At 42.5% G+C, this 16,001-nt stretch overlaps 6 protein-coding genes across 8 annotated transcripts; 2 read left to right on the forward strand and 4 right to left on the reverse strand.

The window, feature by feature from the left end:
* The first annotated feature begins 518 nt into the window (after window positions 1-518).
* LOC6618230 lies at window positions 519-6,118 on the forward strand. 2 transcript variants are annotated; one of them, XM_032723589.1, is made up of 9 exons: window positions 519-840; window positions 2,415-2,560; window positions 2,619-2,813; window positions 3,106-3,197; window positions 3,283-3,420; window positions 4,014-4,168; window positions 4,345-5,011; window positions 5,101-5,199; window positions 5,255-6,118. In XM_032723589.1, the coding sequence occupies exons 1-9, from the start codon at window positions 827-829 to the stop codon at window positions 5,804-5,806; spliced, it is 2,058 nt and encodes a 685-aa protein (XP_032579480.1). In that variant the 5' UTR covers window positions 519-826; the 3' UTR covers window positions 5,807-6,118. The 2 variants fall into 2 exon arrangements, with proteins under 2 accessions (XP_032579480.1, XP_032579486.1); XM_032723595.1 differs by lacking the exon at window positions 519-840 and adding an exon at window positions 1,064-1,137.
* Window positions 6,015-7,602, reverse strand: LOC6618231. The gene is given in 4 exon segments (XM_032723618.1): window positions 6,015-6,431; window positions 6,434-6,818; window positions 6,878-7,146; window positions 7,207-7,602. Coding segments are annotated over 4 exon segments (1,200 nt in total). The 5' UTR covers window positions 7,523-7,602; the 3' UTR covers window positions 6,015-6,201.
* Window positions 7,603-7,708: 106 nt separating this feature from the next.
* Window positions 7,709-9,345, reverse strand: LOC6618232. Its single transcript, XM_002042471.2, has 3 exons — window positions 8,961-9,345; window positions 8,632-8,906; window positions 7,709-8,577 (listed from the first exon to the last, which is right to left on the reverse strand). The coding sequence occupies exons 1-3, from the start codon at window positions 9,310-9,312 to the stop codon at window positions 7,924-7,926; spliced, it is 1,281 nt and encodes a 426-aa protein (XP_002042507.1). The 5' UTR covers window positions 9,313-9,345; the 3' UTR covers window positions 7,709-7,923.
* A 269-nt stretch (window positions 9,346-9,614) lies between these two features.
* LOC6618233 lies at window positions 9,615-11,555 on the reverse strand. Of its 2 annotated transcripts, XM_002042472.2 has the most exons (3): window positions 11,253-11,555; window positions 10,675-10,813; window positions 9,615-10,612 (listed from the first exon to the last, which is right to left on the reverse strand). In XM_002042472.2, exons 1-3 carry the CDS (start codon window positions 11,400-11,402, stop codon window positions 9,732-9,734), a joined length of 1,170 nt encoding a protein of 389 aa, XP_002042508.1. In that variant the 5' UTR covers window positions 11,403-11,555; the 3' UTR covers window positions 9,615-9,731. The 2 variants fall into 2 exon arrangements, with proteins under 2 accessions (XP_002042508.1, XP_032583577.1); XM_032727686.1 differs by lacking the exon at window positions 11,253-11,555 and having other exon boundaries at window positions 10,671-10,743.
* A 275-nt stretch (window positions 11,556-11,830) lies between these two features.
* Window positions 11,831-13,762, reverse strand: LOC6618234 (sodium channel protein Nach). The gene is made up of 7 exons (XM_002042473.2): window positions 13,567-13,762; window positions 13,379-13,505; window positions 13,031-13,315; window positions 12,881-12,968; window positions 12,658-12,743; window positions 12,113-12,594; window positions 11,831-12,055 (listed from the first exon to the last, which is right to left on the reverse strand). The coding sequence occupies exons 1-7, from the start codon at window positions 13,727-13,729 to the stop codon at window positions 11,904-11,906; spliced, it is 1,383 nt and encodes a 460-aa protein (XP_002042509.1). The 5' UTR covers window positions 13,730-13,762; the 3' UTR covers window positions 11,831-11,903.
* A 796-nt stretch (window positions 13,763-14,558) lies between these two features.
* LOC6618235 lies at window positions 14,559-15,948 on the forward strand. The gene has a single exon (XM_002042474.2). It carries the CDS (start codon window positions 14,566-14,568, stop codon window positions 15,826-15,828), a length of 1,263 nt encoding a protein of 420 aa, XP_002042510.1. The 5' UTR covers window positions 14,559-14,565; the 3' UTR covers window positions 15,829-15,948.
* Window positions 15,949-16,001: the final 53 nt, after the last annotated feature.

A 16,001-nucleotide genomic window follows, 5' to 3' on the forward strand; every position in this document is an offset into this window, starting at 1 on the left:
GTCGAAAACATAATTATAAAAAGTTGTCTAGACAGTAGAATTCAAAGAAATATAACTAGATTTTCTAGCTTCGTCGAGTTGCAAAAGATATTCTAATATTAGCGTAGGCGCCATATTTATCAATACGAAGTAGGAATGCGATTTATTAGCTTTAGTTTAAGTGTTCCTTGTATATTCATTTCTTTCGTATTAAGGAAATCAGTATATTTATAGGCGGAGCTGCAGTAAATTCAAAAATAAAGTGCATTAGCTGTGCAAAACGATTGCACTTGTGCAGCTCTTTCGAGTACCAAATGCAGAGACCCTCCGCATTTTCCACACCACCCAACCCACTTTCCCCTTTCCCATTTTCCCACCAAAGAGCAGAAGGCAGTCCAACCAACTGTAAACATAAACAACGTCCACTGCGCAGGACAGTTTTGAAGTGAATCCGAATCTTTATCCGATTCCGAATCCGGTGGACAGCTGTGCGTCGGAATCGGGCGAAAGCTGCTTGGGCGGCGGAGGAAAAGCTTCAAGTGAACATTCAGTGGATTGCGGCCAATTAAAGCGAGCGGTTACGCGTTACCTGTGCACTTCCCCCATAATTTACCAGGTTACGTGTCAAGAGCAGAAGTTACCTCTCAAGCATGTTGGCTAATTAAGGGCCAAAGATCAAGTGCTGAAGTGTTGGAGTATCTAATAAAAATTCAAATAAAAATATCACTACGAAATGGCACTCCCTGTTGGCCAAGTTCTGCCACAAGACGAGCAGCGAATCACATTTTGAACCTGGCCGATTGCCAGCTGAGTGAAAACCACAGTAACCTTAGCTACAACAACGACAATGTCGAGTGGCAGGTAGGACTCTCTTGCCCTCATCCATTCATATCATATATACATTTGGCCTATACTCGACAGACATTTCGACCATATCTGGCAGTTGTTATGGCTGATATTTGTCATTTAATCAATAAATTGATTTTTGATTGCCATGTGTGTTGTGTGGGTATTCTTCCTCGTTCTTGGTCTCCTCGTTTTTGTTGTTCTATTGTCTTCCGACTAGTATTTGCTTTCCTTTTGTTCTTTCTCTGGCGGCGTCGCACTGACTGGCTGTTTCGCTGCAATTTACCTTGGCCCATTCACTGCCCGACCACTGTGCGTATACTTGATATATTCAAGCCGTGCAGGAATTCTAATTCCATGAAGATACGGAGACAAACAGAGACACAAGGCAAAGGAAAAACATCTTGTATATTTAGTTATGTATTCAAATATCAGTGCTAGGAGCTCAACAAGTTCAATACGAAAGAAAAGGTGTACCGCTGGGTCAAAGATTCGTTCGGATAATGTGGAAAATTAGATTCATGAAAAAGTGTCCCCCACTTTTATTTCACTCCCAGCTCAGCAAGGCCGAAGCTAGAAACCTGAGAGCCCACCAGCTGGTGGCCATGTAATCAGGATAATAGAGCTGCTTAAAATATGCATAATTACAAGCAGCAGAAAATTGGCCAGGGAAAGGGAGGAAAATGGAAGCTTCAATACCAATAGCGTAAGGGGATATCCCCAAAAAACAGGCTATGACTCATGGCATCCGAGAGGAGGCAAAGCCACCAGAGCAAACAGGCGCGATCTCCTTTCACCACTTTCCCAGTTTGCCCCTACACTGCAACCACAAATAATCGAAAATCGCTTCGTGAAATGTTTATTTAAATTTGTACTGGGAAAATGTATTATTTTTTAATTTTTATTATAATTTCCCATTAAAATTGATAACAATGCTTTTGAAAAAGTATTTCCTTATGAAAGAATTTTTTTGTGGTGTAATCCCTCCCAATGTCAGATTGGCGCCAAAAACTACGAGGCAAAAAAACTGTATTTGTCCCTCCGTCTGTGTGTTTGTAAGTGTGGTTGTGGTTACTTAAAGTTGTGTGGATTTTCGTTCGTGTTTCTGTGGGTGTCTAACCACAGAAGTCATATCCTGTCAAAGGTGACTGAGTCCTTAGTTCCATCCGTCATGCAGGCAAAAGCCCCTTCGCAAGTAATATCAGTCGAAAAGTTAGGTCGACCCATATTCATTTTTGCCAGTAAATTGAAGCCAATGGTATTTTTATGGGCTGTGCAAACTTTGATCTAAAAATAATGTTTTGTGCATGATTAATCCCTTCAATTCAAAGTAAGCGTGCAATTAAGTCTTCATAAATGCTCAGATAATGTTCTGAATAAAAATGTCATTAAAAGACTTCCAAAACCACTTGGTATTCTGACCGCATATATATTTAATTATACACATCTTGTCGCTACGATTCTTAAGCCACCATAAAAGTATAAGGAAATGAGCAGTCCAATTTGCACAATGTTGTATTCATTACGCCAGTTCCTCCCAGGCAATTTAATTTAACTTGCCCCGTGCGTCCTTTGAATTATCCTTGCAGCCTGCTGGACGTGCTCTGCAGCGGGAGCGGCGCCCGTTTGGCCCTCGGAGCGTCGGTAATCTCCTATCTGATTGTCTACAACGAGGCTTCCGCTCCCAGCCTGCTAGTTGGCGTTGTCTTGGCCACCGTTTATGGTGCAATGGCAGGTGGGAGTCAGGTGGAATACTTGTGAATATTCCAAAGTAAGTTAATATTTTGTTCCAGCCCGATGCAAAACTAGCCTCCGCAGCCTGCAAATGCCGTATGTGCGGGCCACAAATAAATTTGACTTTAGCTGTTTGTTTCTGGCCATCTGGCTAGATGCTCTGGCCACCGTGTGTGCCTGCGCTGCCCTGGCGAGGACGCTCAGTGCCTGCTTGGACGCCATGACCGGGGGTCTGGCCAGGATTCTCATATTGGGTGAGTGCTGACAGATGCTTGTCAATAAAGTAGCACAATACAATCAAGAAATAACAAAGCCATTAAACATGAAATACGAGCTAATTAGCAAAATATTTATACATATAAATAAAGCCACACCTCTATTCGAAATAATTAAGTACTGTATGGTGCAGTCTTAGTTGTAATATTAAATATATAGTATTTTATATTTATATTAATTACCATATCAATTTGGAACATATGCATGCTCAATATTTTGGCGTGAACTGTGCTGACCGACCTGTTCAAATATTATGTTGCCTACTTTCAGGCCGCAATGCACCCGCGAATGAGCCGTGGCCGGATGTTCTTGGCGTGTCGGTTGTCTTCCTCGTCACTGGGATGTTCATGCTGGGCCTGGAGGTGGGTACTCCTCCGAATTCGAAACCCAGTCCAAATCCAAATCCACTCCCTTATCGCGACACTCTTTGCATTTGCGTATTCACAGCACTCGAGGGCTTTCAGCCTCATCCTGACTCTTGGCATGTTTGGCTTGAACGCCATTTTAAGCGCCGTCGGCTGGTGGCGGGGCGACATGTTGGCCTGGTCTGCGGATAGCTACTTCCAGCCCGATGGCATTAGCAGTGTAAGTGGCCGTAGACGTTAGACCCCATACCAACTGGAACTTCGATATTGGGTCAGTGCACTGTGCCAGTCTGAGCTTTGTTTTTCTTTTTGTTTGGCGGGTTCCCATTCCTGTGTGCTGAGTACCATCGATTTTCGCTGTCGTGACCGGGAACATTTGCGTGACCGCAGCTGAATCCACAGGATACGGGCTTTTGATTATGACACATACTGCTGCGTTTCGTTTTTGTTTTTTTGGCCCCCTTTCACTGGTATTCATTCGCGGCAAGCCGCCAGTCAGACAGCAAAAACATGGAAAATTTCTAGCCGCTTAGTTTGCCGCAATTGCTAATACTCTAAGATCGTAATAAAAGAGCTTTGATTTAAATGCAACATAATATATTTCTTTTTTAATTCCTCCGGCTAGTAATTTCGAAAATATTGGTGCCTTTAATTAAATGAATTAAAAATGATCGAAAAATATATATCACTCTGTTTCATAGAGAAGTCAATTTATACACTAGCTAACAACATTGGTGGGGAAAGTCTGTTATAAGCTTTGTTGCTGTTTGCAAATTTATCCGGCTGATAACTGGTTCAAACCACCACCCTCAGGTCTTCCTGGCCACTGCCCTGCTCACATACTCCTTCCCCGGCGATTGGCCCCAACAACTTCGAAGTGGACGATTCACGGCGACCCTAATTACGGGATTGGTCAGTACTTCGCTGCTGCTGACGGCCATTTGTCTGTCCACGGTGGTGCATTACAGGTGAGTCTGACAATGCGATAAAAATGGAAAAAGAGCATGTACAACTGTTATCACTTACTGTTCAAGTGTGTTTTGGACTTGTAATAGAGATATCCTTTATGATAATGTTTATTTAAACCAATAGCGTGGCTTGACATATGAAAACTTTTCAAAAACATATATATGTGTGCTTTCAGATCTCAGGAGGACTATGTAGCCGTGCCCTTGTTCAACATTCTAGATGAAAACGGCTTCCATAAGTTGGTTCCTGCCTCGGCTTGCATGTTGCTTTTGACGAGTTCGGCGGCATTTCTGGAGCTCTTTCCGGAACTATATGGTATTGTTGTGCGACTGGCCACCTCGGAGTGGAGAATACTGTCCAAGCAGATCAGCTATGAGAGCTCGGAGAGTGGTAACCCCGTGCTGGCTGTGTTCATCGCCGGCAGCATGTGTGCCATGTTGGCCTTCGCCTGTCCACTGCAGCATCTCAGTTACACATTAGCCGCTGGCCACATGGGTGGGGTATTCCTGCGGGCCCTTTACCTCCTATACATCCCTTACAGACCCAAGTATATGGCGCCCAGCAGCGAGTCTTCACTGTCGTACAGTCGCCTATCCACAGCACCGATTGCCAAGAGCAGCAGCTACAGCAGTGCCGCAACTTCCAGTTCGAGTCGCTTAAAGAGAAGTCTCTGGAAGATCGGTCTGCCCAAGCACAGTAACCTAAAAAAGCCGAAGACCAAGCCCCGGAACAAACAAGAGCTGGAAAAGGAGTGGCTGCTCCTGGGCGAACCCACCTCGCCGTGTCCGCAACGAGAGGCAAGGGATGTGGAGTCCACCATTCTTTCCGATGGCGAGCCACCGGTAAGTGCTTTCTGTGATTAATTAAATTTATTAAGGGTAACTGTAAATGAAAAATGCATATTCTGACATTTTGCCATTTTTTTTTGAAGCCATCTGACTTTGAGTACCCAGATAAATTTGACAAGAGTGACTCGGACACCTCCACCGACATTGATGCCATTGTGGATGAGTATCGTGAGAAGATTAAGGTAAGAGCTCTCCATAAATATAGACACTAAATTTAAACATCCTCTAACACTCCAGGTAACCACCGCCGGACCTTTGGAGCGCAGTGTGCGAGTGCCAACGGTGAGTTCCTGGCGCGTGACCATTTTCGCCATTGTGGTGATTGGATTGGGCATAGCCCTATGCATTGCCGGGCTCATGATGCACTGGGCTCCAGCAGCGTTGACCGGAGGAATTGGCGTTCTTATCGTGACCATCATGATGGGTTTTATACCCAAATACACGGGCAGTGTGATCAACGTGAGTCCCGTGATATGTGGAATGTCGCTGCTGATGGGCGTGATCCTGTTCAGTGGTTGTGCTATCCATTCCTGGCCGGGATTGCTTATCTGGCTGATGGCAGGGCTCATTCTGGTGATCAGATGCGATAAATACTGTTGCAATTGTTTTGAGCACACCACCATAATGAGTGCCCAGCTGATACCTAGTGTCTCGGGAAAGAGCAATGTGGGGTCCGCGTCGGGATCGGCATCAAATTTAGCAGGTCCCTCCACCAGCATCCGGATACCCAGACCGCCCAAGGGAATGGGCGTAGTCGGCTTGCCACAGCGCATCAACGAGCACAGATGACAGTCAGAGTCCTCGGAGGAGGAAGGCGAAGACCTGTTCCACGAGGACTTCAATGTACGCGACTTTGACGAGGAGGATGACGAAGATTGCTGGACTGATTAGCTTGCGCCTCTAAAAATCCACTTAGGAAACTATTTGATTGCTATGCGGATCCCCAGGACGATCCAGCTTCGAGCCACATATGCCTGAAATTTTCTAGCTAGCTAAATTGATTGTCGAAATTTACTTATGTATTTACAAATATCTAGCTAGGCGATTCTCTGTACAACTAAGTTCAGAATAAATGAAATTTTTCAAAACGAAAATGCATAATCAATCCTTACATTATTTTACATTGTATGAGTTTCGTGGCTTTTTGGAATTAGCAATGATCTGCATAGAATGTTATCTACCATCTAAGTATATAAATTCTCATTCTCCATGAGGTAATCCACCAGTTCCCTGATAGGCGTCATAATGGTCTCCTCGTAACCAGGTTGAATCTCGATTACCAGTAATAATTCACTCCGATCGCAGTTGAGGTAATAGTCAAACTTCTCCGGTTCTTCGGATCGTAATCTATTTGAAATACAGGGTGACATTTTGGTCTGAGGTTCGGTGAGAGCCCAAATAACAAGGGATTCTTGAGATTCTTGTCCAAGCCCAGACGACCCAGGTGATGCTGTAAATTCTTATAATAGTGCTCGAGACACTCATCATAAATCGCCCTTCTGACTTCAGCGGGGGCTACAATGTAGAGTAGGAATAAAACATCTAAGGTGGGAGAACAGTACTGGGTGAGTTGAAAATCAACAATGCAGCAGGCATTGGGTAATACTGAAGATTTGTTGTTGAAATGGTACAGAATATTACGATCCCAAGTGTCCCGATGGCAGAGTACATTTCTTATAGTCTTCGAGTGAACGACCAGTTCTTCAACTTTGGTTAGAAGATTGTAGAGTTTATCTTGAATAAAGAGCTGAGCTTTCATTGTTTGAAAATGCGCATTACGTGCCGCTAAAAAAAGGATTGCCTATGGAATTTAGAAAGTGTAACAATTCAGTTTTCATATTTCGTAACCCATCTACCAACCTTAAGTCCAGTTATGTACCACGAGTTATTTGCATCCAGATGTAACTCAATAAGCACATGTTTGTAACTTTCGTAAATCTTTACATTTTCCTTTTCTTCCCAAGCGATACTAGCTGCATGTAATTCAGATAGGTGTTCCAAAACGAGCTTATAATGATCTAAGGTATAGTATTCATTGGCTCTAAGATGTCTGTAGTCCTGGGTAAGATCTTCTAACACTAGGATATCATTCCGACTGTAGTAACATTTTGGATAAAGCTTCTTAGTGGCTAAAAAATGTACGCAAATACGTCTTTCTAGATCCATATATTGATTTTTAATATACTCACCATATTTTTGAATCTTAGGTAATAACTGGCTATATAGAGCAGACTCCTTTTGAAAAACTCCCTTGCGTTCGCATTCCTCTCTTTGTGGCTCATTTTTGCGGGGCAGGCTTTTAATAAAATAGTTAAAGAAATATTTTTTCTTGTCACCTTTAACCTCCGCTTCCAAATGCAATTTGTAGTATTCTCCCATATATCCCATGAGATCCTTGGAGCCTGCATCCACCTGTGAGTTTATAAGTATCACATTGTGTTCTTCGACAACTGAAAGAGTTCTCTGAGCTATCAGAAGGCATTCCTCTGAACTTAGTAAATCCATATTTGGAGTAAAAAGTCTATGTTATCCGCTACGCTTCTAGATTCAAACTAAAATACCTTCAGCAACCATTCCTTAAAGATATATCTTTAATATTGTGGGGGATAAGATAGCACTAGTTATCTTAAAAGAAAATAAATTAGATAGATTTCCATCTAGGGTAATGACCTACAAAAGCAATTGTACAAGTATTTTTTCGCTTTTGTAAACTATACAAAAGTCTACGTTTATGAGTTTATAGCCTTAAGAACAAACATCTTTGAACGTGAGCGATAAGATAATCGCAAAAGATTACAAAAGTGATGGGTAAACAGATAGCACTGCACTGATAAGCTGCAACTTATAGGATCCCGATTGTTACCAGGGGGACAGCAGATGATAGCACCTGGGACAGTGTCGTTTAATCAGTTTAGTTTATAATATGTCAGTGCCAGTAAGTCCCCCACACACTCGTACATATAATCTGCAAACTCCGGATGATCTTTCATCAAACGGAGAACATCTGCATTCCGATCCACATTGCAAAAGCGATGGAAGTCCTCCGGGTGTTCATTCTTTAGGTTTTTCAGATAATTATCGGGCAGGCGGAGTACGGTAGCGGCTATGCAATTGTAAGTGGCTCCAAATAAAGAAAAGTCCCGGAGAGACTGCTCAAACTCCTGTTTACTCAATTGCTCTTGATTAGGATCGACACCCATTTCTCTGAATTCCTCAGCCAATGCGTCGTAGTACGTCTCGATTAGACTGCCCATCATCTTCTTTCGACTAGAGGGTTCCAGATTAAGATAAGTAACCAAGTGAAAATCCATGGCAGGTGGGCTATATCGACACAGTTGGAAGTCCACCAGGATGGATCTCTCTTCGTGGGGCTTCTCCTTGTGGTAGAACACATTCGCATTCCATGCATCACGATGAACAAAGACATTCCTATGAACTGGCGATGGATTCACCATGCAGTAAACCTTGTCCAGACATCTAGGCAGCTCCTGTGTTATATACTCCTGCGCCTCGGGACTATCCAGGACATCAGGATGGGTGGCAGCCACTGCTAAGACAGCCTGAGTAGATCAACAGGTTGAAACGTAAACTATACAAAAGATGATGGTACATACTCTTAGGCCCGTGGTATACCATTCAACTTCCGGATCAACAGACACTTCCTTTAGCCACTTTTTGAACTCAACGCCAATGGTTTTTCCCCGCTGCTTTTCGTAGGCAATACTACTGGCATGCAAGGTAGCCAAGGATTTCAGAATGGGTCCCATCTGATTCTCATTTAGGAATCGAGTTCCCGGGGGCAGTGCGACAAATCCCATGTCCTTTACATTTTGCATTACGAACAGATCCTTCCGGGTGAAATAGCACTTGGCACTCCACACATGTTTAGCTGCCATAGGGTATATGTTAAGACTTGGCCCGCATAGGAAAAAAGAAAACTTACAAAATTTCTTCAGCTCGTTTAGCAATTCGTAGAGCTTTATCTCCTTTTTAATGAGACCCAATTTTTCCATATAGAATTCCATATTCGCATTGTGGAATATCACCGACTTGACAAACAGTCGAGAGGTTTGTACATCTTTCTGATCCTCCAACTGGTACTGGAGGTACAAGTGAAAGTATTCACCCAAGAAACCAGTGTGTTCCGTGGCGGGCACTATATCAAAATTGAGTAGGACACCCTGCTCGTTCTTATCGGCCAATAAATTTGATAAAATCTTGTTACACTCTTCTGAAGTAAACAATTCCGTGCGGTTTTCTCGCGTGAACACGGGGCTATATGGTTCCGTACTCATTTTTAACAATTGAGCGATTACGATTGAACTGCTCCCGAGTTAATGTTGTACTGGTTTCATTTTCATTTGGCTTTGCAAGCTTAAGAGTAGCAACTTACTCTACAATAATGGGGCTTATATGACTTGGAAAACAAAACATACGAGAGAAAACCATATTATTTCATATTGCAATTAAAACATATTGAATTATTCAATATATGTGATTAAAACAAGTACATTTGTGTTGTTGACTCTTTTTAATACTAAAACTATTTTAAGATTTCCTGGCGTGTGCACGCCTCATAAATAAAAGAAAAAGAGCATTTAAGATTCGGTGACAGGTTTTATTTGTCCTATTTTTTACAATAACGTGTTATCACCTTAGCGAACAGCTAGTGAAACTTTCTTATCAGCAGTATTAGAAGTATAACGAGACTTCCTCACATGTTCGCCCTGGCCAAGGCCATTTCCATGACATCCACACAGCACTCATCCATATAGGCAGCGAATTCTGGGCTTGTTTTCATGTAAGAGAGGATAACATTACTGCGGTCCACATACTTAAAATCGTTGGTTACGAAGTCGGTGGGGACCTTTACGACCGTAGCAGCTACCGCTCTGTAGACCACTCCGAATAACCGAAACTCTTCGTAGGATTCCAGCAGCTCAGACTTGGAGATCGCCAGTTCCTCAAGGCCCAATTCCAAGAGGTTCTGCAGCAAATATGTGTGGTACAAGTCAATGCCCTTCTTCTCCATTTGCGTGCGCTTGCTTGAGCTTAAATTCATGTAAAGGCAAAAATTGAGGTCGGATGCTGGGGGAGCGTAACGGCAAGTCTGAAAATCAATCAGTAAAGCCGGCCCAGATTTTTCCGGGGGAAAGAAAATGTTACCAGCCCAAAGATCTCGATGGCACAGGACATTCCTGTATTTTTTCGAAGGTGCCGCTTGCTCGTAGATTCTCCCCATTATGCCCATAAGTTTGTCATCGATGAAAGATTGCTCCCTATTTCCCTGATACTTGTCAAGACTTCGTACGATAGCTAGAACAGCCGAGAGTCCTGTAGTGAACCAGGCAATTTCAGAGTCTACGGTGATCTCTAACAAGTTATCACCGAAGGTTTGACCTATATTGGTTTTTGTCTGATGTTCGTAGACCAAGCTGGCAGAATGAAATGCGGCAACTGATTTAATTAATGGTTTCATGAAGTTTTCATTAAGTTCTGCGGATCCAGCTGCTGTGAAACCCTTTAGCTTAATGTTCTCCAGTACCATTAGGTCTTTTCGGCTGTAAACGCAATCTGGACTCCACTTTACGTTGGCTAGGAAGGCGTTCGTCAATAATTTAAGTTTATGGATAATTTAAGTTATGGACCTTACTTACAAAGAGCTTGCAGTTTTTTTATGAGAGTGTCGTAAAGCCAGGACTCCTTTTGGAAAATACTTTCTTTGGCCAATTCCGCACTTTGCTGGGGCATAGCCTTTACAAAGAATTCAATTTCCCTAATGATTTCTTCTTCCTCCTAAAAGTAGGCAAACGTATATTATCGATGTAAGTTACCTTCCACATGGAAAACTCTACGGCTATCTTCAGATTTTACCATTGGTGATTGCTTTATGAATGTCAAATAAATAATTAACAAGTATACTGTAATATGCAAGGCACCGATTGCGAACTGATAGTCATGGTTTTGGTTCACTTCTCACTCCTTATAATTTATTTTATTTAATTCTTATCTTATCTAAAATGTTAAAATTATTAGAACAAATCCGTTTAGGGCTTTTCTTCAATAACTAACCCAATAAACATAATTAACAAAAACGACCACCACTAGAAATTTTAATCTTTCACTATCATTTACGGTCGACACACTTTCCCATTTTGTATCTCCATGGAGGCTAACATTGTATATCAAATCAAGAGATAAAACACTGACTTTGTAGTGTCAAGATCATACTTACATGGCAATATCTTAGCGTCAGTGCGTAGTAATCCCCCAGGTAACCGATCGCACTGAGATCCCTGACCAAATGGTAGTCCAACAGCTTGACTCTAACGGCACTTCCTTGTGCATTTTCCAATATTTTTTGACACTCTCCGTAAGAAAGCATTATGTTGCGTATACGTAATGTGGGCGTATTACTATACGTTAGATTAAACGAGAGAGCGACCTCTCTTCGTTCTAGAAAGCTAGTGGGCTGAGGCGACTTTTCCGACGATTTCCACTCAGCCAGGTATAGCTGGCCGTGCACAACTGAGCAGAAATAGAATTTCGCTCAGTTTTTATTTTCTCACGGTAACATATTTCGATTGATCAGCTGTTCAGCCTCAAATGTAGTAGAAATGAAGTGTAGTGTAAGTATTATCTGAGCGATAAGATTATGGCTGTGTTTTTCGATACAAAATTATCATTTAGAGAAAATGTATAGTTCATTGCAATTAAAGTCATACAATTGAAAGCGAAACATATGTTTGCTGTACTTTAAAGGCAAATAAACAAATATCTTAGGCCTTTGAGAACCGTTTATCTTCTCCAATGTGGTTTTAGATTAGTTTCTCATTTATTAGATTAATAAAGATTAAGGTACAATAAGTGAATACCAAATGTGTGATCATTGAAATCTCTTGGGTATAATCAATCGCTTTAGTCGACGTTTCTCGTTAATATACGTGGTATAGGGACGTATAGTGATGTAGTAGAATATCTCCACAAAGCTGAGAAGACTGGCGCCCACAAACAAGCCAGTAGTGCCGCCAATGGACACTAAAAAGGATGTTTAGCTTGTGTATAATTCAATAATACATACATTAATTCACTTGCCTACTAAATCCAGGTTGCCACGCACCAAATTTCTTTTATACCGTTCCGTGGGCAATTCTATGAGGCCCACTTCGATTCTGGAGATGGCGTTCTGACTGCCAGCCATATTTTCTTTGCTGTCGTACACCGTAGTGATATCCACTTCCGTACAAGAGGGCAGGCAATCACAGACCAGACCCTTTCGACCACGGAGCTTCGACCATTTTGCGATTATCACCGAGAGGTCCTCGTAGTTGCGATTGAGGCACTCCAGACCCTGCATGTTGCACAGCTGCCAATCGGGAGAGTTCGGGGACAGGTGACTGGAGCAGTTGCACAACTCCATCTGCCGATCCTTCCGACACTGGACCGTGCAGGCACTGTAGCTATAGAACTTGTGCACATCCAGGATGTTCTCGTCGGCGAAACGGCAATTCCTCTGATGCACGCTGGTCTGGCGGATCTCTTCATCGTTCTCAATGTCGCGCTTAGAGATGTAGCGCCTAAAAAATAAAACTCTGCCCCACTGAATACTTATGTTAACTACTTGTACGTCATCTACCTACACAAAGGAGATATATGGTCCGACAACTAGGAAATCCGTTTTAGGAGTGACCAGGGTGGGAACTTCTTCGGTGCCGAGTATAAAGACCTTTCAGAAGAGAAACCAGTGATGAATTCATACTTTGATAAGGTGAGCTAATGTGAGAATTTAAGTCTTTAAAGCACACCTTTAGGTGCAATAAGTAATATATCTGCCTAAAGCTGTTTATTTCTAATCAACTTTACCGTGGCCTCAGTGTGCAATTCCATTTTTAAGGCGCCCGGTCCACTATCACGATTCGAATACATATTTAGCTTGGGCATTTTGGGTTTCCTAAAAGTGTAAAACGGTCAATCAAAGCTGTAATACATTCAACTGATTTATTCCAGACGAACCCAGCTTGCATTGAATTAATGGCATAGCAAATTCCCAGCTCAGTTTCCATGCGATGAAAGTACTTGCAGCACTCAAATGGTTTATTATTCCACTCGCAATTGCTGATTGAGTCTACACAACTGCTCCTAACTAATTCGGCGTAATATGAGAAATTGGAGTAGAAACATGAGGCAGTCACCTCCTCGCCACTGCATTCGTGGACTGTGTGGTAGGATTCACCGCGGAAGAAGGCAATCTCGCTGAGAACCTCCTCCAAAGTAAAGTCGTGATCAGCGCCCCACAGTCTGAAATATATTTTATTATACCTTCATCATAGTAATAGCAATTTTTTTCGAGGTTACACTTACTGCTCAGCCACCTCTTGAATGCGATCCATATTCTTCGATTCGCAGACTATTATGGCAGGGAAATTTGTATTCCAATCGCGAAACGAACTCTCAACAACGAAACTGATGGCATTGTTCTCGAAGGCACCTAAAGATAAAACAAGTACTTGTTGAAGATCCGAGATATGGCCGTGTCTCCGGTCACTTACTCAACGAGGCTTTAATAAGCAACCAAGAGGCGTACCAAGAAGCAACGAGACAAATGACCCAAAAGATCCTCTCTATCCAACTGGCATCCTTGTCTACTATAAACCGGGCTCCATGCAAAGTGGAGTTCTTAAGATACTCCTCTATAATTCGGCTAAATCTCATGGCGATGGTGTCCCTTTGAAGTTCGGACGATTAGTGTTTATTTCGAAACTATTTCTGAAACTTTATCCCTCATTAATGAGCATAATCGATTGTACATTTGATTCCCTCAGCTGTTGATTTTCCCAGACTTCAAACACGCAAGTCTCCAGGAATTAAATCAACATTTGCCCAGGCGGATTAAACACTGTTTGCCCCACATAAATAACGCCCCAAGTCACAGCTTATTTGATAAACTTACCAAATCAGCTCTATAAGTTATAACTCCCATAAATTCGAGCAATTTGTCGACAACTGGGAAGTGGCGTCGGCTGGCTTATAAATAATTATCAAGTTTAATAATCAAGTTTAAAAGAAATTATACAAAAAGTGTTCATTCAAATGTAAGTTGTTATTGGTTTAAAAAAAATTAACAATCTTAATTACATGAAGATATATACATATCTTGAAATTTGCAAACACACACAGGCAAACCTATTATCTTTAGTATAAACAAAATCTCTAAATAATTTTACACACCAAAATGAGAAATGCAATCTTGAACTTGCTTAAGAGAACAACTTAGTTACATATTTTCACGAAATACCTTTTGGTTCCATCAGCTAAGCACTTGTTCGCCTCACCACCAGAAGCTGACCCCTAATTCCTCGATCCCCAGTCTAGGCCAAAAGCAAACACCCCCACTTGAATTTCAGCTAACGCTTAAGAGGTTAGATTGCACATACTTCTATATTTGCTGACTTTATCTTGGGACGGTTTACAGCAGTAAAGATTATACCCGCACAGTGCGGATATAAAAGGTTAATGCCACCCTCGGAAGTCCAACAGGTGACTTCGAGATGGCGACTGCTTTGGAACTGAGTCCAACCGAGATTCGCGGCCTGTGCAAGCGGTACTTTTATCAAGATGCTTCCAATTCGGATACGGGATTCGATATAATCAACTATACTCTAAAGCCCACCTCGGATGCTCCAGCCGGATACTTGGGCAGCCACCTCTACCTGCACGTCTCCCTGAAGCTTCACAATTCCGAGGAGGTCCGGCAGCTCACATTCTTCTCGAAGTCGGCGCCCGTTGGTAATGAGTCGCGAATGGAATACCTAGAGGATTTTGGAGTGTTCCAAAAGGAAATCGCAGTCTACCAGAACGTTCTACCCGATCTTCACAAGGCCTGTGCAGAAGTGGCGCCGAAGTGCTATTACGCGGACAAGAATCTGCTGATCTTTGAGAACCTCGCAGATCAGGGCTATCGAATGGGTGCTGGGCGGGATGGTCTGCTGACCTATGAGCAGCTCCATTGCTGTCTAAAAACCTTGGCCGCCATGCATGCGGGTTCCATAATCCAGGAACAGAGAACGGGACAAAAAATAGCGCAGTCTCATCCCAAATCGGTGGTGGAGAATGCCTATCCCAGTGATGTTTCGCCGGAACATCTGAGGATGGCTAACTTTCAAAATGCTTGTCTGGTGCTCAAAGAGTTCATCAAACTGATACCCAAATATCAGTCCAAGTTGGATTACGTATTGGAAAACTTTACAGAAAAGATGTCCTTTATTTTTGAGGCTGTCAAGACCTCGGATGTGTACCAGAATACCTTACTCCATGGCGATTTGTGGGCCAATAATATAATGTTCCAGTATGGCAGATATGGGGAGGTTCCACTGCAGTGCCGCCTTGTGGACTTCCAGTTGGCCAGATATGCCCCACCTGTCCTCGATGTCCTGACCGTTCTCACCATTCCCACTTCAAAAGAGTTCAGGGACGCCCATCTCAGTGAGCTTCTGGCGGAATACTACCGATTCATGACCGAGTTTCTCAAGCGTGCTGACTTAGCGCGTTTTATTCCAGAACAGAGTTTCTATGAATCCGTGCAGAAGTTTCGAAGTGTTGGCCTGATCGAAAGCTGTTTGTTCTGTCACCTGGTTATTCTACCACCTCAGTGCACTCAGAAACTGACCAGTTCAGTGGATGGCTTTAACGACTTTTTCAGTAATAAACGCATTGAGATTTGCCTGGAGGCCTTCAACACGGATGAGTTGTACAGAAGTCGGCTGGTCGACATGATTGAAGACTTTGTAGATCAATTTGTCATAAATGTTTAGAATGGAATGGCTGAGTTGTACAGGACTCGTTTGGTGAACACGATTCAGGATTTTGTAGATAAGTAAAATATGCATACGTTCTTTTTACAAATAAAAATGAAAGTGAATTTTCATGTTTAACTAAACAGTTATTTATTTTCAAAACTTTAATTATAGGCCTACACTATTTGAAA

The sequence above is a fragment of the Drosophila sechellia genome, chromosome 2L, assembly GCF_004382195.2.
Source record: "Drosophila sechellia strain sech25 chromosome 2L, ASM438219v1, whole genome shotgun sequence".
Lineage (NCBI taxonomy): Eukaryota > Metazoa > Arthropoda > Insecta > Diptera > Drosophilidae > Drosophila > Drosophila sechellia.

What these genes read in the sequence shown, in the direction of transcription:
- LOC6618230 (XM_032723589.1), top strand. An exon ending in CGTTTATGGTGCAATGGCAG is followed by an intron (nt 2,561 to 2,618) that starts GTGGGAGTCAGG and finishes ATTTTGTTCCAG; the next exon opens with CCCGATGCAAAACTAGCCTC. An exon ending in GGCCAGGATTCTCATATTGG is followed by an intron (nt 2,814 to 3,105) that starts GTGAGTGCTGAC and finishes GCCTACTTTCAG; the next exon opens with GCCGCAATGCACCCGCGAAT.
- LOC6618232 (XM_002042471.2), bottom strand. Translation starts at nt 9,312, where the DNA reads ATGAGTACGGAACCATATAGCCCCGTGTTCACGCGAGAAAACCGCACG. An exon ending in AAACGAGCTGAAGAAATTTT is followed by an intron (nt 8,907 to 8,960) that starts GTAAGTTTTCTT and finishes ACCCTATGGCAG; the next exon opens with CTAAACATGTGTGGAGTGCC. An exon ending in GGTATACCACGGGCCTAAGA is followed by an intron (nt 8,578 to 8,631) that starts GTATGTACCATC and finishes TGATCTACTCAG; the next exon opens with GCTGTCTTAGCAGTGGCTGC.
- LOC6618233 (XM_002042472.2), bottom strand. Translation starts at nt 11,402, where the DNA reads ATGCTTTCTTACGGAGAGTGTCAAAAAATATTGGAAAATGCACAAGGA. An exon ending in TGACGCTAAGATATTGCCAT is followed by an intron (nt 10,814 to 11,252) that starts GTAAGTATGATC and finishes GCCTACTTTTAG; the next exon opens with GAGGAAGAAGAAATCATTAG. An exon ending in AAAAAAACTGCAAGCTCTTT is followed by an intron (nt 10,613 to 10,674) that starts GTAAGTAAGGTC and finishes ACGCCTTCCTAG; the next exon opens with CCAACGTAAAGTGGAGTCCA.
- LOC6618234 (XM_002042473.2), bottom strand. Translation starts at nt 13,729, where the DNA reads ATGAGATTTAGCCGAATTATAGAGGAGTATCTTAAGAACTCCACTTTG. An exon ending in GCTTATTAAAGCCTCGTTGA is followed by an intron (nt 13,506 to 13,566) that starts GTAAGTGACCGG and finishes TTTTATCTTTAG; the next exon opens with GTGCCTTCGAGAACAATGCC. An exon ending in GGACCATATATCTCCTTTGT is followed by an intron (nt 12,595 to 12,657) that starts GTAGGTAGATGA and finishes TTTATTTTTTAG; the next exon opens with GCGCTACATCTCTAAGCGCG.
- LOC6618235 (XM_002042474.2), top strand. Translation starts at nt 14,566, where the DNA reads ATGGCGACTGCTTTGGAACTGAGTCCAACCGAGATTCGCGGCCTGTGC.